General features: G+C 41.9%; 1 protein-coding gene across 1 annotated transcript; it reads left to right on the forward strand.

The window, feature by feature from the left end:
* The first annotated feature begins 362 nt into the window (after positions 1-362).
* Positions 363-13,084, forward strand: meis3 (myeloid ecotropic viral integration site 3). The gene is made up of 12 exons (XM_069676572.1): positions 363-374; positions 5,052-5,191; positions 5,489-5,663; positions 5,751-5,801; positions 5,896-5,946; positions 6,169-6,318; positions 6,503-6,611; positions 7,338-7,483; positions 8,070-8,146; positions 9,009-9,067; positions 9,151-9,237; positions 11,887-13,084. Exons 1-12 carry the CDS (start codon positions 363-365, stop codon positions 12,081-12,083), a joined length of 1,254 nt encoding a protein of 417 aa, XP_069532673.1. The 3' UTR covers positions 12,084-13,084.
* Positions 13,085-20,900: the final 7,816 nt, after the last annotated feature.

Here is a 20,900-nt window from a genome sequence, read left to right on the forward strand (position 1 = left end):
TATTATAAACCATTAAGCGTTCATCACAATAGCGTCCATAAAATCTCCGGTCCCATCATAATGTTGTAACATAAAACGCGATGGGCTCGGAGTAAACACACACACACACACACACACACACACACACTGAGGCAGCACGCAGGTCTTGACTGTTTGCATGCACATTCTTGTGTTTTTTATAGAATATTTGCAGATTTTTTTTTGCATTAATCGTGTTTAACTCCAGTGCAAATGAATATTTCTAAATAAAAGTATTTACTTTTATTCCCAGGACCCCCAGGGACAGAAGAAGGGAGCAAAGCTCGCTGGACTAGCCGAGCCGCGCATCATCATCTCCGGTGTGGGACTGGCTGTCGAGTCGCATGGAGAAGAGGGTATGGTCTGCAGTTTCTTTATTATGTAGAGAAGCCTTATGGCCGCGTTAACAGATTTGAAAGAGAAGAGGTGATTAGAAAGGCAACATAATGGAAGCATGTGTTTGGGAATCCTCTTTGCACACTGCTGGGTATCTGCGGGTTAAGCAGCCATGCAAAGCACAAGGCCCACTGGAAACAGACTAGTGGACTGTACTGGCATGGACTTCATGCTTATAGGGGAAAACAAGCAGGGGCATTACAATCCTTACAGTTAGAATCCGATTTTATACTTGAAAAACTTTTCTGAATGTTTATTTATCAGCACTGCAAAGAAACAACTCGAAAGACCACCTTTAAAAATCCCTGATTTGTATGGTAAAATGTTCAGTGGAGGCTATGTGTAACTTGCAGAGTAGGTGTCAGCAATCTCTCACGTGGAGCTGTCTGTCAGGATGTAATATTTAATCCTCTCCTTAGAATGATATGGATTTATTGTTGCGGAATGTCAGTCAGGCGCAGGAATGGCACACCAGGGTTAGAGTAGGTCATTAAGAGAGGCAGAGGAGAGGAGATGCAGCTCTTCAAGTCGGTAAGTAGGTCAGTTTTTTTGCTACACTGATTCAGAGGCATGGAGGTGGAGGTGGCGGTGGTGGTGGAGGAACGGACAGAGGCTGACGGGCAGCAGGCGGACTGAGACCTCTGAGTGGAAGACAGCAATTAGAGATGTACAGTGTGCAGACAGAAAATCAGTGCTGTGTGGACGCAGAGCAGGGAGAGAGGTCCAAACACCCAACACAGTCACACACACACAGAACCAAGTGACAGGCTTTAAAACAGCAATCCAAATTTAAAAGCCGTTTTTTAAGAATAAAATAAATGCACTTTCTGGTACGTAAAGGTTACGTAAAGTCTTCACTGGACGCGTGTGTGCGATAGACAAAAAGTCTTCTCAGGAAAGTCAAATGGAGTTTGGTGGTTTAACGCGTGTTTTCTGGAAACGTGGCGGCCATGTAAGAGATTATAAAGTTGTAGTTTTAATGGCAAAACTCGATTTGAAATCCTCAACAGGTCCAGTTTAATTAGTTTTATCTACTTGAAATGCAGGAGTGACTTATTTTCTGCACCGTGATTTTAAAATCTTCCTTAGTGTCACTTCTCGCTCCGTTTGTGAAAGTTTGTTCCAACTTTTATATCTCTCAGTTTTGTTTATTCAATTCCATAAAATACAAAGAATCTTAAGGCAAACCGATGAAGGTTTTTGCTGGATATTTAAATAAGTCATCAAGGTAAAATAGTCCTGAAACTAATTCAGAATTCGCGATTAGTTTCTAAATTGACGCACTGAGAAAATGAATGGAATTAACGAATTAGTCTTAGAATAAACATGGTTATCTTTTCACGCATTTCTTTTAAATAATAACTTTTGAAATTTAAAAGAATGGAGATGCGTAAAAAGTTCAATACACCCGTCTAGTTTTTAAGCGGTTTACCAATTTAATTAGACTTTAAAGAGCGACTGAAATGTAAGACGAAGCTGTGCACCCAATTTCCTCTTTTAAATTTAACACACTTAATGTTTCAGCCACACATAAATCCAGAACTGCAAAGCTAAATTATGTTATTTCTACATTTCATGATTTCAGGCTCTGGGGATTTGTCTTCCCAGCTGAAGCAGCCTGTTAGGGTCTTGTTGAAATAATAATTAAAACTTGTAATGAAAATGTTGTCCTGCCGTCTGAGGCCTGTTTGCCAGCTCCGTGACTTTTTCAAAAAGGGGGGAAATTCGCGGAATTTGTCATCTCGACTTGTGCGCTTTGATCCGCTTGACGCGCAGAAACCGGATAGGGGCCGTGCGTAAAAAGAGACGCGCAATCCGATAGCGGTGATTGTGTTAATAGCCGGCCTCCATAAAAACTAGAAGGTGTCCCGGAGCAGGGCCTCAGAGCAGGTGCTTTCTGTGATCCCGGTGGCCATATGGGACTCTGAAACACAACAATTTGATAAGCCATTTAGGACAGTGGTTCCCAAAGAGTGGTCCGGAGACCTCCAGGGGTCCTGTGGAGGGGACTGAAGGAGGGCAGTGCTTGCTCCTGGAGAGGAATAATTTGATTTCTCGTTTATTGATTTCCATGAGGTTTACAAAGAGATAATATGTAGGAATAATCACTTTTATATTGGTTTTACTGTTGCTAGCTCATCACTAACAACAAAAATCATCTCAAATTTCAACAAAAAACTTGATGCATGTGAGCAATTAAGAGCTCAAACAGCTTTAAGAAGTGTATGTGATTATTGGATTTTTTTAACAAGGAACATAAAGTAGTCCCTGCTGTTGAGTCACACACTTCTGCAGTAAATCTGGACCTCTTGTGGATGCCTGCCCGGGGAAAAAGTAGGCTAAGCAGATCATAACTTTTACAGCTTGGTTAAAATAACACTGAAGTGAAAGGTGTCCCGGGCCAGGCCACCTAGCAGGTGCTGCCTGTCTGTGATCCCAGTGGCCCCCGCGCCGGCAGTCCCTTTAATCCAGCAGAGAGACAAACAGAAGCAGATCTGCTGCACTGAAGTACAAATTAGCTCAGTAACACAGAGGAGAGGCGGAAACAGGGGAGTCACACATGTATATTCATGACACTGTGTGTGTGTGAGTGCTGCTGTCTCTTGGTGTATCTCTGCATGCATGTGGGATTGTGTCTGCCAGCGTGCCATATGTGTGTCTGATTCACCGAGTGTGTGAGCGGGCCCCAGCGAGGCTGTCACAGCGGGTCGTGAGGGACGTCTCAGCACGGCTCCTGTCTCGTCTGTGTTTAGGAGGGAGGAGGAGATATTAGCAGGCTCACTCTCTTCCTCCGAGGATCTCATCTTCATCTTTTCTCCTCTGCTTTTCGAGAACCAAGAAAATCTGCTTTTTTAAATCTCCACTTGCTCTGCATCTCTGAGGTTAAACAAGTGCACTCGAAAGGGTTTCATAATGCAGAGAGAGGTTGAATATTTGGGAGCATCATCAAGGTTTTCCTATGAGGGAATGGGGATGCACATGGAGTAACTGCAAACTGCAAAACTGCAGTGACATTGGTCTATAAACACACACACACCCTCACACATACCTTGGGAGTAATATACAGCCACAGTATGGCATTGTAAACATTTCACAGAATGGTTTTTGTTTTGCTCAGAATGTTTAAAGTGTCTACAATCCTGCTGACAAGAGAATCCATACACATGCATGTTTGCACATACAGTAAGATCTGATTAACACATTAGTTGATCAACTAATTGACTCCTTGAATGGGAATATTTGCCTTTTTTTCTTTAATTTCCATAATAGTAAATTAAATATCATTAGGATATCGACTGTTGGATGGTCAAACAACTGTGACTTATGATTATTTTAGCTATCTTTTGATCTGACGGCTATTTTAATGATTAATTGATTAACTGATGACGACTTTTTATGAACAAATTTACAAAAGCAGCAGATCCTTACCTGTAAGAAGCTGGAACCATTAATAGTTCTTGCATGAAAAATCACTGAAACAATCGATTAATCGATTAATCGTTACAGCTCTTATTTGATTGTGTCGTGGGCTTTTTAAAAACTCCTTGAATGGGAATATTTGATTTATATGATAGTAAATAAAGTATCATTTGCATATCGACTGTTGGATGGTCAAAACAAGCAAATTGAATTCAGCTGCGACTAATGATTATATTAGTTATCTTTTGATCTGACGGCTATTTTAATGATTAATTGTTTAGTCTATAAAATCAGAACGTTGTGAAAAAGACTCATCACAGTTTCACTAATCCCCAAATGAGGTCTCGATGGCAACTTTTTATTAACAAAATTACAAAAAGCGGCAAATCCTTACCTGTAAGAAGCTGGAACCAGCAATAGTTTTTGCTTGAAAGATCACTGATACAATCGATTAATCGATTAATCGTTACAGCTCTTATTTGATTGTGTCATGTGGGCTTTTTTTAAACTCCTTGAATGGGACTATTTGATTTCTATGATAGTAAATAAAGTATCATTTGCATATCGACTGTTAGATGGTCAAAACAAGCAAATTGAATTCAGCTGCGACTAATGATTATATTAGTTATCTTTTGATCTGACGGCTATTTTAATGAATAATTGATTAATTGTTTAATCTATAAAATCAGAAAGTTGTGAAAAAGGCTCATCACAGTTTTTCTGAGCCCAAACTGATTCTTGATGACGACTTTTTATTCACAAAATGACAAAAAACAGCCAATCCTTAACATGTCAGAAGCTAGAAACAGCAACAGATTTTGCTTGAAAAATCACTGAAACAATCGATTAATTGATTAATCGTTAGAGCTCTTATTTGATTGTGTCCACTTGGGGCTTTTATGGGCTTTTAAAACCATTTTAAAGATCACAGTGTAAATCAAGAACATTACTGTCAAATGAATCAGCAATAAAAATAATTACTTGTAGATGCAGCCCAAAATACAAACACCACTATGCAACATAAGGTTGCAGTGAGTTCAGACACAAACAGATTGAACAGCACAGCAGCAGCTCTGACTCTGGGTCAGTAAGCCGTGTCTCTGAAGCCCCCTGACAGCTCAGCCACATAATAAAATCACTCCAAGATTTGATGTCAGACAGGCACAGATGTCCAACGTGTCTCACGTTTACTGTCTTTCCATCTAATTGTGTTTCAGTATGAAGAGCTGGTGCACTACTCAGGGTCGGAGGCCATGTCGGTGGGGGGGTACGGGGACGATGTCAGGCAATTTCCTCCCCCACAGTACGGACCCCCCATCCCCGACTCCCTCAAACACCACAAAGACCAGATCTATGGGTAAGCATGTGTGTGTTTGAAGCATAGATGTGATTAATGTGGCCTGTCAGAGGCTGAACAACAGATAGCAGATTAGCATGTTTGTGTGCTGACTATGAGAATACATGTGACGTGTTTACAGCTGTCTGCTTCATACATACTGTGCTATAAAGTTTCCTGTAACACCTCCTGTGAATGTATCCTGTGTTCGCTATGTCAACTGTTACTGTGTTTATGTATAGTATGTTAACTGTATATATATGTGTCCTTGTGTGTGTGTGTGTGTTTGTGCTTGTGTGCGTGCGTGTGTGTGTGCAGTCACCCACTGTTTCCACTGCTGGCCTTAGTGTTTGAAAAGTGCGAGCTCGCCACCTGCTCCCCTCGAGACTCCGCTTCCCTCTCAGCCACCTCCCACCTCCCCGGCATGACCAATCACAGCGACGTCTGCTCCTCTGAGTCCTTCAACGACGACATCGCAGCGTTTGCAAAGCAGGTGAGCGACAGCCGGGAGAGCCAATCAGGGAACGGGCGACAAAGAAAGTTTTCAGGTTGCTTATAATTTCTTTGTTTTCTGACGCAGATCCGTTCGGAGAAGCCCATTTTTTCTTCCAATCCTGAGCTGGACAACTTGGTATGATGCACACTGAAGTCACAGTTAAATAAACATGCACTTTTTCACAAATGCATTTTGGGATATGTAGTAACCCAGATTCTTCTCTCCACAGATGATCCAGGCCATTCAGGTTCTTCGCTTTCATTTGCTGGAGTTAGAAAAGGTTGGTAGGAATGTTTTATTGCAGCACTTTACGGTCAATCTTACATTTAATGGACTTTTTGCGTGCAATATTTTGCTAAAAAGCATTATAATCGTATGCTTGGACATTGTAGGAGACTTGAAAGTGAACCTCTCCTAAAAGTGCTGCTACAGTTGGACCGTTTAAGACACTGGTTTGGAAGTGTGGTTCACAGTATGAACTAATGAATGTGTTTTTCCATAGGTGCACGACCTGTGTGACAACTTCTGCCATCGCTACATCACCTGTCTGAAGGGCAAAATGCCCACAGATCTGATCCTGGACGAGCGGGAGGGCGGCTCCAAGTCTGACATGGAGGACTTCACTGGATCCTGCTCCAGCTTGTCAGAGCAGGTGAGACCAGCTGTGTGGCAATCCTGTAGGAGAGGCTTCACCATTCATCTGTCCAGCTGTATCCACTGGATGTCTGAATAATGACCCAGTGTTTCATGCCTCCCTGTTCTCTCACCTGCTGGGAATTCCCCACCTTCCTAATCGATCTCCCTCACACCTCTGCTCCGTGCCTCTCTCCCTGCAGAATGCATCGTGGTTACGGGAGCCAGATGAATGTGCCACTACTCCTCTGGGAACACCAGGCACTTGTGGCCTGCCTTCACTCAGCACGGCAGACAACTGTAGCGACACAGGTACAAACACACACACACAGACACACACAAACACAGACAAACAGAGAAAACGCTGCACTGCACAGCAAGGATATATGCAGGGAAACAGGTGTGCAAAATGTGCACGCACCTGACAAACTGAACCTTTATATCAGTCCACATAGTCCATATCAACTGAATGCAAATGTGTGCACACTTCTGTGCTATTACAGGTATTTTTGAAGAATGCAACTTATGCAAGTTCAGTCAGACAACTCTTGTTTGTAATAGTTTGAAATGTTTACTGCAGCAGCAGAACGCAGCTTGTGTTTGACGTCTCGGCTCCGACCTCATCACTCCTCGCAGATTTATTTTACGTGCATAAACTTGAGGAGTGATGAGATAATATCTTAAACCTCCCTACTCGGAGCCTGCAGGTGGATGCTGGGGTGGTGGTGGGGCTGAAAATATGAGTGCAGTACTGCTGCAGGGCAGCTGTGGCAATAACAGAGCAGAGGGAGAGAGCGGAAATCTTGCAGCTTAAATACAGTTGACCACGCATATCAAGTGCGTAAATTACTGTTACTTTTCCTTTGAATTTTCATTATTAGTGTAATAATTTTTCCAAAAAAATATGTTACTTGACGTCAATACTCATCAATTTCTGCAGGAAACACTAAAAAAGAATGCCGTACATCTTCAAAATCAGCATTATGAGTTGGTCAAACTGTACCTAACATTTGAGATACGCTTCGTGCATCCTTGCAGGCGACGGTCTGGACGGAGGCATGGCGTCCCCCAGCACAGGAGAGGAGGACGACTCCGACAGAGACAGGAGGAACAACAAGAAGAGGGGGATCTTCCCCAAAGTCGCCACAAACATCATGCGAGCGTGGCTCTTCCAGCATCTGTCGGTGAGAGAGCTCTTTCACGTTCTTATCGCAACAGAGTTCAATTGTTAAAACACTGAATCAGGACCACAATTAAAACCGTCCTGCAAAGCTTTAACAAGACAAAGAAAGCTTGTGTATATCTGCGTGAGAGAATAATTACTGACAGAGAGGGTTTAGCGTGAAGCAAAACGTCGCAGACGAGAATAGATAGAGAGGGGAGCGGGGTGTATAATGGAGGTCAATTAAATTAAATGAAAAATCGGGGGATTAAGTGATTATGTGAATATGCTCGCTATTGAATAACTACGGATGTGATAGAAATGGAGTGAGTAATTGTTGCTGAGGTAATTAGCTATTAAATGAGGCAGGTCAAATGTTGCTTCACTCCAATTATTGCAGAGGAATACAGGGAGAGGGAGCGCGCGGGGTTGCCGAGGGTGAAAATGTGAGCGCAGATGTGAATTCAGATGGAAGGTCATCAGTATTCACTCTGACGTTTCTCTCACAGACATTGTTTCATTGTAGCCCGAAGCTGAAGTTACATTATGTCTCAAATTATTCTCTTGTTGATCCAAATGTAACCCTGACTCTGTGTGTCCTCTCCCAGCACCCATACCCGTCTGAGGAGCAGAAGAAGCAGCTGTCACAGGACACGGGACTGACCATCTTACAGGTCAACAACTGGTCAGTGCACTCCAGATCAATACACTAATTCTTGCCCTGTGGCTTATCAATAATCAGTTAAACTGTCATGTTAAATGCAACACGTCGACTTTCAATTTAACAACGCTGCCGCTGCCTCGTCAATAACATATCGGCATGATATGCTGCAGGAAGGAACAGCATCCATATTTTGCACCTCACTTTTTTTGCTTACTAAATCTTTATAGTGCATATTTTTGGCGGTTAAATGAAAGACAGCACTTTTACAAGACTTTTGGAGACGACCATTATCTATTTTATTAGAAAGAAGCTTGTAACCGGGACGAAATGTCCCACTAAGCATTATTTTCTGAAGCTGCAGCTAAATCCACTCACTCTATGTTCATAAAACAGAATAGCAAATCAATATCCAATAATCCGATGGTTTACTGCTCCCAAATCCCCTGTTCACTCCTCGCGCACACTTGTATCTGCAAGGGCAGAACACGATACATGTTGCTGATCATAACATTCAATATCTGAGCCAAAGGTTTTATAAGAGAAACACACGTTCAAACAGAAACATGAAGTGTGTGTTACACGCTAAACAATAGATTTTGTAGCCTGATAACGTCCACGTATTTTACTTGTGTCCCTGCAGCAGCACACACACACACACAGAGTGACCCGATCAATGCAGATCAATCAATTATCACAAGGCGATCAATGCCTGCTCTGCCCTAACGTTGATTTACTCTGCCCTCTGAAAGGGTTAAGTGGTTGTAAAATTGAAAAAGGTTAATAGTCTCCCGGTCGGTTTTTCTCCATTAAACGTTGGCTTGGTCCATCTCTCTCTCGCTCTCTCTCTGAACACATTCTTTCTTTATGTCTCTCGCCCATGCAGGTTCATCAACGCCCGCAGGAGAATAGTTCAGCCCATGATTGACCAGTCAAATCGCTCAGGTCAGTGTTTACAACTGTGTGTATATGAGTGTGTGTGTGTGTCAGTGTTGTAGATTTGTGACTGATGGTGTGTCGTCTTACAGGTCAGGGTGGTCCTTACAGCCCAGAGGGGGCAGCACTCGGGGGCTACGGGCTGGACGGACAAGCTCACCTCGGGCTCAGAACAGCAGGTACGGTAGCCTTGAGGGCTCACTTTCACATCCTGACAGTCTGAAATACACTTTTTTTTTAACCGCCAAAAACAAGAAAATATCAAGATAAAAATAATGAAATGATTCTACTGACGTTATGTGAGCCTTGGTGACATTTTCCTTCATTACCATAAACACACACTCAATCCTCTATACACTGTCCTTAAATGGATGTTAATTTGCAATGAATTGTCCTCAACAAATGCACTTTGTACTTCTGTTTGGGTTAAATGTACTAAAAAACACAACTCACAGCTGTTTCTGGAGATCAGAATACCTCTTAAAATTTAACTATAATACACAACTCAGGAAATGAAAGGAACAGATATCATTTGAATATTATTTATTACCAAAATGTCCAAAAAAGTATGGCTAAAATAACATAGCCTATGGTTCCATTACTTCACAGTCGACACTCAGCACTCATAACTTGCAGAAACTTGCTTACTAAATCTTTCCTGTCAGACCAGGGGCCGCTCGCACAAAGATAGACTCTGACTACGGCTTGTATATAACAAATAGTCAGACTTCAGATAGACGTCTGAATTAATCCGTTTCACCAAGCAGTTTACTTCTTGACCGTCTTAAGCAGGACTATGGTGCATTGAATTCTGGTCCGTTTTCCCCAGCAGTTTTAAGGGCATTGTACTTGGCAAATTCAGCCAAGAGTAAAAAACAAAACCAACCAGATATGCAGCCATAAACAGTGTTAATCCGACCGTAGAAAGCAGGTGTCACTGATTGTTACCATGGTAACATGGGTCTTAGAGCTGAGTTAGCCTGGGGGTAAGGTGTCTCATTTTTGGGGCTTAAAATCTCACTACAGACCAGTCTAAAACATCTTTGTGAAACCGGCCCGTTTCTTTAATTTAGTAGTTTATTTTATTTTAGGATTTACTCCTTCATTATGAATCAGCTGTGTGCAACACATGGTAAGCCAAACGTGTCGTCCCATCACTCTGTTGGTTTAGATCTTCTCACTGAATTCGTTGCTAATAAGAAACATTCTCTACATTACCCTCCTCATGGTTCAAGTCCACAGAAAACACTGCTGAGTACCTTTTTCAACAAAAAGAAAATAGCTTTAAAGGGCATATTGAAACTGAGGGATCTTAAATATAAATAGTTATACTCTGTTTATTCCTCACTGTGGTTTTTCATTAAATAGTTGAAACGTAAATATTTGAAAATGAGGACAGAGTGACTCAAACTCTGTCGTCTTGTCCACTCCTCTATCTACGTTTGATGTAATTTAACCATAAAAGACTGGAACTTTTCATGTTGTCAAGTTCTGACAGAATTATTACAAAACAAAGGACAATGAGCACATTTCAGACGCAAACATATAAAAAACCTGGGGAGCTTCATTTTGCTTTGCAGAGATGTAACCGTTTCCTAAATACAAAATATATCCGTCTGAGTTTTAGGACAAAGTGAATAAAATATTTAAGACCTGGAAGAAGCTACAGATCAAATTGAATGCTGTCAGATTTTTGCAATAAACAATTTAACACAATGGAATCTACTTAAGGAAAAACAAATCGTTAAAACCAATTTGTTATTTGGTTAGGATAGCAAGAAAGCACGTTTAAATTTCTGTTTTTTATTGGTTTGAAAATTATAGAAATGATAGAGTTTAGCTTTAGTTAGAAGCTGCGGTGCAAAGTTTATGGAGATCCTCTAAATTCTGTGCTCTCTGCAGGTCAAACATGATTTAGTGAGGACTGTTTATTATTCTTACTTCCACACTTTAATTTTATATAGTTATAATGTGAATGAGGATAGTTTGCTTTGCCAAAAGCCAATTAATCATCATCAAACATCTGCACATTGTATCAGACCAATTTCAATAGAGCCAAACTCTAGATTATATTCCATTTTATTCTCTTAATTCATTTGCAATTGCACAATTTAATAATGCACTTTAATGAACATGTCAGTTTAAACATTGTTTTTAAGGGGAGCTTGTTTAGCTCAGTTGGTAGAGCAGGCGCCCCGTGTACGGAGGCCACAGTCCCTGACGCACTGATCGCAGGCTCGACTCCCGGTCTGCCAGTCACCTGGTGCATGTCGTCCCCCCACTCTCTACTCCCCACATTTCCTGTCTCTCTTCATTTGTCCTATATAATAAAGGAAAAAGCTAAAAAAAATAATCTTAAAAAAACACACCAAAAAAAATGTTTATGTGCGTGTAAATGTGGGGGTTAAATATGAGCTGTAGCCCATGGGCAAGATATACATTCGTGCTTAATGTCATCGATACAATACTTCAAAAAGTATGACTAAACTATACATTTAATGACATAAATACATTACAGAAATTTGCAAGTTTGGTTTACCTTTAGTCACATCCTAAATTCACATTTCCAAGGCTAGGCTCTGTCTTTATTTTAGGCTCTCTCTTAATTCCCTAGGTCGTCTATTTCTAGTTGTTCTTGTTGCCTTAGTGTAACTATAGTTCTGCACAATGAACTGGCTCTTTGAAGCGAATAAGCCCGTATAAGACCTTAAAGATGAGGCAAGCATTTGCAAAATGTTTAAATAAACGGTGTGTTTATTTTATGGCAGCTGTGACGTCCGTTTGCTTTGGCAGAAAATGTAAACGTGCCCTCTTTGTCCCTCCACCAGGTCTCCAGGGGATGTCTTCTCTGCAGGGCGACTACCCCGGCGCTCTACTGTCCCAACCGGGCTACCCTCCCCACCCGGGACCCTCCCTCCACCCTTACCCGGGACCACACCCCCACCCCATGCTACTCCACCCGCCGCCACACGCACACCCCGCAGAGCCGCTCCTCGCCCAGGGACTGGACATACACGCACACTAGCTGGGGCGGGGGGGGAGTTGGGATGCGTGTATGAGGACGAATTACTGTGTGAATGTGTATATGTGAGTGTGTGCGGTGAGTTACAGTATATATGCGCGTGTGTGTGTGCTGTGTATGTGTAATACCGCATACAGAACACTATTTAAAGAAAAAGACACATTGCTCCGAAGGTTTACATTCCCCACTGAAAGACACTGACCTCAATGTAGCTGTTCCACTCGCTAACACACACACACACAAGAAGACATAAACATTACACACACACCACTTTCAGTCTGGACCCACAGGTTTAAGCCATACCTCTGTCAGAGTAGAAGTGCTTCCTCCTCTCCAAATGTCTCCACTGTGTCCTGTGGGTGAGACACATGCTTTAAACTACACTTCCCATCATGCCTGCTGAACCACAGGAAGAAGGTCGACCAGATCGCAGAGACAGATGAATATTTATCCCGGGACTTTGTGACAGCACACGGACGTTACTGGATGGGACCGGATCCTGTGAACACGCCTTCTTCACTACTCCCCGTCTTCCTTCACACGTTGACTGTCAAAGACACACACACACACCTTCTCACACACTTTATTTAAAGCTGATTTTTGAGTTTTTTTTATTCTATTTTTATATTTATGTGTGCCACTCCAGGCGGATGCAGCTTCACGTGAAATATTAGTGCTCTTCCTCAGCATGAAGCTAAACACTATGAATGACTTCCAGTCTGCCTCGCTCTCGTACCACTGACCTCCTTAAGATGCCAACAGGTGTCCATTACCTTAGATCCTTTCTACACGCAAACAACACATAACATACACACACATAGCAACACACACTACACTGAAAGCCATTACTACACACACACAGACACAAACAAACACACACACAATCTTCTGTAAGCATTTCTAGAACATTTTTTGTCTGTCACAGCGGCGTGTGAGGGGAGCTGCAGCCAAAGGACTCTTCAAACATTCGGCTCCTTCTCCGCGCTGCTCGGACTGCTGAGACATTTCTGAAGGATGTTGGAAAATACCGTTAAAGTATTAAAATGTTTTTTGTAAGACTTGTCACTGGTCATGTGTTTGTGTATGTTTGATTCCACCTGTGGAGTGTGCAGAAAAGAGGAGAGGTAAAGGGTCTAAAATTACTCCCAAGCACAGGGGTTGGCACTGTCACCTCACAGTAAAGGTAATGGATGGTTGGATGGATGGATTGTTTTCCTCCTGAAAAAGTCCCTCCTGCTCTGGGGGTAGTACTTTCCAAAAGTACAAGAACTTTAGGGGTGGGGTTTTGCAGTTGCTAAAATTTGTGATTGGTCGAACACACAACATTTTATTTTTGCAAAGTTATGTCAGCTGTCTAAGTTGTGTAATCTTGCAGGGTTTTATGGCTATAGATGAAATGCACACAAGAACAGGCTGAAGGAACATGTCTGCACATTTTTTAGCTTGCATAAATGTACTTGATATCTTAGAAAAACGTTAATTAAAACTGCAGACTGCACTCAGGAAAATTGCAGATTGCAATGAGACAGCTCCAGGTATCATTTCATTTATTTATTAGACACAAACTGGAAAAAACTTTGATGTTAGCAATTTAATCATTTGTCATATTTTGCACATTTTAACGAAAAAGTTCCCTTCATATAAAATCAATGTTTTCTATATTGATAAATCCAGAAGGAGTCATATGAAGGACTTTTAACTCAAAAGTAGAGCGACCTAAGAAAAGTGGAGGTGATAATTTAGGCGCACAACAGAACCCAAGGTGTCACACACAAGCGCATACAAACAACACCACAAACAATCACAGACATCTCTAAAAATTTTCCAATTACAAAGTGTAAATTCATCCAGCGGGATGCAAAGCTGAAGTTTTAACCAATAAAGGAGGAGCAGACTGTATTATGGTTTTCCTGTCCAAGAGTATTTCATTTTTATCCTCTAATTCTGTGTCAGTTAAGGTTAAAAGTAATTTTACAACCTGACCAAATTCAAAGATATTTACTGACTGAACTATTCAATTTCAGTCATTATTTGCAGATGTCAGGGAGATGTATTGTATATTTTTTTCATGGTATGATTGTTGACAAAAAGCACACTTTGATATATCAGCATTAAGTTCAATATCGAGCATATGCAGAGATGTCTGATAAAGTTAAAGACAGGCTTGAGGTTGTTCAGAGGCATATGCATATAAGATTGTATCATCTGCATAAAAATGATTATGAGTCTGTGTTCAAGTAATCGTAATGATTATCAAAATTGTAAAAAAAATAATGGACCAAGCAAAGAGCCTTGTGGTACTCCTCCAAAGGGAGGTTTGTTGTGAGACAATAAACACAGATTACTATCACACATAATGAGCTATTAAAGACACACACAAGCAGTCTTGGCTCAGCAAAGAGACAATAATGATGCCGATGATTCCTGACAGTTGAAGGCCATTCCTTATCACCACTGATGGCCAAAACTAGTGTAAGGTACGAACTCCTGGAACTCGAAGACTGTCCCGATTCAAAGCCTCATTCAGATGCGCCCGACATGCATCCTCCTTTTCCCGGGCCTTGAAGGATCCACAGGGTGCATCATTCGCGCCCCAAAGTATCCAGAGATTCACTGTGTATCAATTCAAACAAGATGGCGGACTATTAAGCGGCCGAGGAATAGACTTTAAATGAAAAAGTTTTTGGTTTCAAACAGAAAGGGGCCTTGAAACAAATTATGTTTACAACAATAGGTTAAGTTGCATCACGTTAGTTATGATAGCTAGTTAGCCAGCTAGCTACCTGTTGCTGGGCGACAGGAATGGCATTTGGTGACGCAAGGGTAATGGCGGGAACAGCTGGTGATGCAAATCCTCCGCAGACCAGACCATCTCATTTCAGTTCGGCCTTAGCGGTTTACACAGGCTACGAATGACTCATCCTCTGTAGACCATGTACTGCGAAGGATGCAGCCCCTGAACTGAGACACAGCTAATGTGTTTAACTCTGATGGCGGCCTCAGGCTGCAGCCGCAGTGATCTGTCACACAAGCTGGATTCTCAAAGCAAGGAAAGAACTTTTAATGCTTTACAGCACAGACCAGAGCTCCTTGCGGCTTGTGTCAGTCTTTTCCAGCACTAACATCCTTTTGTCCTTCTTGTTTATCCCCTAAATTAAAGATATAACATGTCAGCATGATTTGCAAACACTCAAAACCTCAACTCTCCTAACTTTTGCCCTCCACATGTCCACATCCTATCCATTACCTTCACCTCTTCTCTGATCTTTATCCTTTCAGTCCTCAAACGTCCATACATAATTCCACCTTAAGCCACCCCACATCCACCCACAGCACCCCAAACGCACAACAAACACTGCATCCCCACCCCTCTCCCTGCCCCCATTCAGCCCCGAGCAGGAGGGGGGTCAGGGGCCAGAGTGCAAACAGAGGTCAACAGGAAATGGCTGTTCTCCCTGGCACTCAGGTCCTGACCCCAGCACCCCTCCACTTTTCATTTCTCTTTGTCCCTCCACACACTAAGTCCCGACCAGGACATGTTGGTCAATGTGGGGCCATCACTTTTACTCTTCCATCCCTGCACTTCTCTCTCTTCGCCCTCATTCTCCCTTTCAGTTGGAGGGAGTGGGGGTCTCATGAGGCTGGACAGGACGTATCTCTTCATCTCTCCAATTTTCAGACAGCTGCTCTTCACATGGTCACATGGAATAAATGTCATCACTCCGCCCACTCGCTCGCGCTGAATGTTCCGGACTATTACCTGCTGCATTCAAACATCGACTCACCCCGACTTCTTGCAGACATTTTACTCGGAGGCTGGCAGGAAAAAGTCTGCATAAAGTCCGGATCAAATTTGGCCGTTTGCGACAATTTTCAGGAGTGCTGTGCATGTGTGAAAGAGGTTTTACACACTTCACATGCAGAAACTTTGCTGGGGGAATGTTGCATGCTGTAAATTGCTTTGCCGGAGTACAGCTGAGTTGCAGCACTTTTGGACGTCGTGTAAAGCATCAAGAGTTTGTTTCATAACCAGTTATAAATTCCAGACAGTAGGTTTAAGTTTGTTGCTTTAGACCATAGACTGTATAAAAAGATGGACGACGTGACAGCTCCCTTAAAAGTGAAGCCAAACCCTCTCTATCGCCCCCTGCTGACTGGCTGCAGTATAGGTCATAAAGCCCGCCTCCTCCATGTTAACAGATGGGACATGAGTCAAACTATATAATCTAAATACACGTTTTCTCAAACATGGTTTCTGTCATTATAGTTAGTTATTCTGTCCAAGTGTTCATTTTTCTTAAAAGTTTGTTTTTAATTAGTTATTTGATGCTGTCAAAAGGATGATTGACAGCTCTGTTGACCAATGCAGCTCCTGCAGCCGATCTGTTTCAGATTAGCAGAGTGGAGGAGGAACGGGGAGAGGAGACGTAACTAAAACAATCACTACAGTCCCTGAAGTTTTCATGTACATGAACATCGGCTTCAGACCAACACAAAGAAGCTGCTTCTGCTGTTAAATTGTGCGCATGTGCCGACCCTGCGTGCAGCCTGTTACAGTTGCTCCTATATTTCTCTATGCGTCTCTGTGTCAGAGCAACTGTAACGCCCGAATTTCATCAATGAAGTATTTCTGATTCTGATTCTGAAACTATTATTTTATATCAATATAGTTTCAAGAAGATAAGGACACATTTCCTGAGCCGTATTTGCTTTAAAAATAAAGCATCAGTCAGGCTCTACATTTTTACAAATGAACCTGGTGATCGATCGTCTAACAGTCGACTCCATTGATCCTTTAATGTACAGTCCTGAAACATCACAATCAACAACACATATTTTATTCTTTCACCAGGGTTCAGTATTATTCACAGTCAGAGCCTCGGCTTATGATTGGTTCAGATAGATTGCCAGCTCTTCTCCGTCTCACCAGCACAGACTCCATTAGCTGGTGGAAATTAGACGGCGTAAAATCTGGCTTTATGTTGACAAATGAAGAGGAGAGGGCGACAGGGAGAGAGAGAGAGAGAGAGAGTGAGTGTGTTTATGTGCTTGGTTTGGATGTTTGTGAGTGTGGTTAGAGGAGAGAGGAGGAGTGTGTGGTTGAGCGGTGGATGATTTAGCGTTAGCGCAGAGGTATAAGGACTATAAGGCACATTTTGAGACACTTCCTGAAGAGAAAAACATGTTTTTGTGGGAAATATATTTCAGAAAACACTTTGATTTGATTGTCATTTTAAATGAGCTCCATTGCAGCGCTTGTATCGTGCAGGATGTCCTCATATAAATATATATAGGGCTCCTGCTCTCCTTATAATGTCTATATCATTTCAAGACTCCTACTGGTTTGAATTTGACCATTTGTGCTATTGAAGCAAAATGAACACACATGTGTAATGTGAAAATGTGTGAGCATAAATATGTACGATTCCATTTTAACGTAAAGTGTGTGTGTGTGTGTGTGTGTGTGTGTGGGAGGGGGGATACTCTGGTGGTCATTAATCATTCAATTACACACCTGTCAGAGTTCAGACAAGTGGGAGAGAGGGAGGGGCGGGAGGGGTCGGGGGATGGGTGGAGGAAAAAAGAGGGAGGTGGGGAGAAAGAGAAAGGAATGGAGGAATGCAGCGGGGTAAAGGAGGAAGACCCGAATGACAGAGAGAAGGAATGAAAAAGGAGCAGGAGGCTTGGAGGGAGAATGGGAGAAAGTTTTATTGTGTTGTGGTGTGTGAATGAGCCGTGACAGAGGCAAGCTGCTGGACGGCGACGGCCTGTGAGAGGCCGCAGTAAAGACAAAGACACTTACATGCTTTATGGGAGACGAGTGACAGATGAGGACAGAGCGGCACAGTGAAGACGCAGTCGAGCTCCACACGTCATCCAAACTGGATCAACAGGAGTGAAAAGTGAGGCAGTGTAAGGCGTCTTTAGTGCACACACCAGGTCATATAATAATATAAAGAAGCTGCTTTGATTTAGTTGTTTTTTATTTTTAACAAGGTTTTTGTAGCGGTTACATTTCTTCATATTTTCAGATAAAGTTTTGTAAAACTACCGAGGCCGTTGGTTCTACCAATATTATACTGTTTATCACTCACACTAACCTGGAGTGTGATCTTTTCTGTTTGTTTACAAGAATTTAATGGACTGTACCATTTGTACTTACAGAAAAAACCAGAAGAAAAACAGTAATGAAGGAAGCATACTCTTAAAAATATTACTTAAAGTAATAATCTCAAAGATTTTCATGTAAATAAATGTCTGTTAAGTATCTATCGCCGAATGAGGTAACACAATGGTGATTGAGCCTATGGCCCTAAGCCTTTACATTTGCAGTATCACAGACCCAGTTAGTGACGCGTTTTCCATCAGCCAGCAGTGGTTGGTCTGCCAGAGAGGGTAGGCGGAGCTAAGCGGCTGCTTTTCCGCTCTCTGCAGGTGTTGCGAGTAAACAGTAATCTACTATGGCTGAACAAACAAAGAAAAGATGGATGACTACAGATACAACTTCAACAATAAGTGAAAATCCAAAGAAAAAGAAACAAACTCGACGCTCAGATGAAGCAAACAGTCTAAAAAGGAAAGTGACCGTCAGCGAGGAAAATCAAGAGTTACAACCGGAGCCAACCGTGGACGTCACACATGCAACACTGTCTGGATATCTGGGAAGTGTGCTCCCGCAAGAGAAGAGAAACTGAGATGTTCGAGATTATCACTTTAAGTAGATACTTTATCTCTTAAATCCTAAAATAGATGTAGTTAAGTAAAAAGAATAATATTTAACTCTGAGTAGAAGTTTAATGTAGCCTGACATCGTTATATTTTAGTGTAGAGCAAGTATCTTGAATATGTACTTGAATAAATGTACGGAACAACTTGCAACCACTCCAGTTGTTCATAAAAAATAATAATTAAACATATTCGGATATTTGTTTTGGTCTATTTCTGAAATAGTTTTAAAAGGTTTTCTTTATAGCTGAGATAGACTGACGTCATGGAGCCACTGTCCGTCTGTTTGTGGCTCTTTGTCGTCTACTCCTCCATCTATACAGTATATGTTTAAGTATATGTGAGCACCCCCCCACACACTTAATCCTGTGTGTGTGTGTGCTGCAGTCTCCATGTTTAGCTGCAGTACCTCTACTGCCTCAGGCCACAACCATCTGTGCCCCCCTCCCTCCCCTCCTCATTTCACATCCACACACTCTTCCTCTCTCCTCCGTGGACCCCCTCCTCCACTGCCGCCACCGCTGCCATATATCTAATTTATGGCTGTGGTGAGTGCGTTACACACACTCATGTATGCATAATATATCACGTGTGTGAAAGAAGCGTGTGTGGGAGAAGGAGGGTGTGGACGGTGTAGTCAGGACCAAAACTCCGTCTTCAATGCTTCCCTAAATTGTTGTTGTTTACGTGTGTGTGTCCGATGTGTGATCCAGTCTGTGTCTCTGTGTTTCCCTCAGCTCTTCACCAGGCACTGATAAAGTGTGAGAAGAGAAAGGGTGTGTGTGTGTGTGTGTGTGTGTGTGTGTGCGCAGGCCCAGCTGTTTCTGGGCTTGACATCCACATGCAGGCAGAATGCCAGATGTCTCATTAGGCAAATTTGATTGGCTCGGTCATTTCGAATGCAGCGATGATACGGTTCCATATGTGTGTGTACATGAAGCGCTGCATGTGTGTTTGTGTGTGCATTTACATAAGAGGCCCCCTGTGTAACTATTTACATGTGTACATGCGTGATGTATGTGCATTCGTTTACAAGTTTAGTAACGTTTGAATTTATAGGGTGGAAATTTAAAACACACCTGGACAATAAGAGTGCAAATTTGAAATAATTAGAAATTGTGCTGGAAAATAAAAGATTAAACTGTTAAAATATAGTAACAGCCGATATTTTATATCCTATCCAAACAAACTGCTTCAACTTCCACTTGAAGTCTTTAATGTAAATAAATGTCTGTTAAGTCTCTATCTATCGCCGAATGAGGTAACACAATGGTGACTGAGCCTATGGCCCACTGATGAAAGCCTTTGCATTTGCAGTATTACAGACTGGGTGTCTGGTGAGACTTTTGCAGAATAACTCACAAGCGGCGCCCAGTTAGTGACGCGCTTTCCATCACCCAGCAGTGGTTGGTCTGCCAGAGAGGGTAGGCGGAGCTAAGCGGCGGCTTTTCCGGTCTCTGCAAGTGTTGCGAGTAAACAGTAATCTACTATGGCTGAACAAACAAAGAAAAGATGGATGACTCATATACAACTTCAACAATAAGTGAAAATCCAAAGAAAAAGAAACAAATTCGACGCTCAGTTTGGGACAAACAGTCTGAAAAGGAAAGCGACCGCCAGCCAGGAAAATCAAAGGTTACATCCGGAGTAGCCGTGAACGTCACACATGCAGCACTGTCTGGATATCTGGGAAGTTTGCTCACACAATTACGCTTTATCGCCATAGGTGCCGCCAAAGAGAACAAAACTGAGATCTTCGAGATTACAACTTTAACCACTAACAACAGAAATTCAAATCCTGTCTCAAATGCATCTGCACCATATTGCATCCGATATTAATTACCACTGTTATTTACATTATTATAAATATCTCATTATTATTACCACATACAAACTGTATATTATATTAAACTTAATTCTATTATATTATACTATGTAATATACTATATTATGGTAATTTTTAAATTCACTTAATATCCCATATCATACTACATTATATCCATACTGTAATATACCATACTGTATGTATTGCACCTTTTATCGTACTATATCTTATACCTCATATCGTACTGTACTATTTCATACTGCTAAATT

Source organism: Semicossyphus pulcher, unplaced genomic scaffold, assembly GCF_022749685.1.
Source record: "Semicossyphus pulcher isolate SPU_LCO1_2020_fin unplaced genomic scaffold, fSemPul1.0.p SCAF_26, whole genome shotgun sequence".
NCBI classification, from domain to species: domain Eukaryota; kingdom Metazoa; phylum Chordata; class Actinopteri; order Labriformes; family Labridae; genus Semicossyphus; species Semicossyphus pulcher.

Excerpts from the sequence above, each read along its gene's own strand:
- meis3 (XM_069676572.1), top strand. Across the intron at positions 5,664-5,750 it reads TCGCAGCGTTTGCAAAGCAG|ATCCGTTCGGAGAAGCCCAT; the intron begins GTGAGCGACAGC and ends TTTCTGACGCAG. Across the intron at positions 9,068-9,150 it reads TGACCAGTCAAATCGCTCAG|GTCAGGGTGGTCCTTACAGC; the intron begins GTCAGTGTTTAC and ends GTCGTCTTACAG.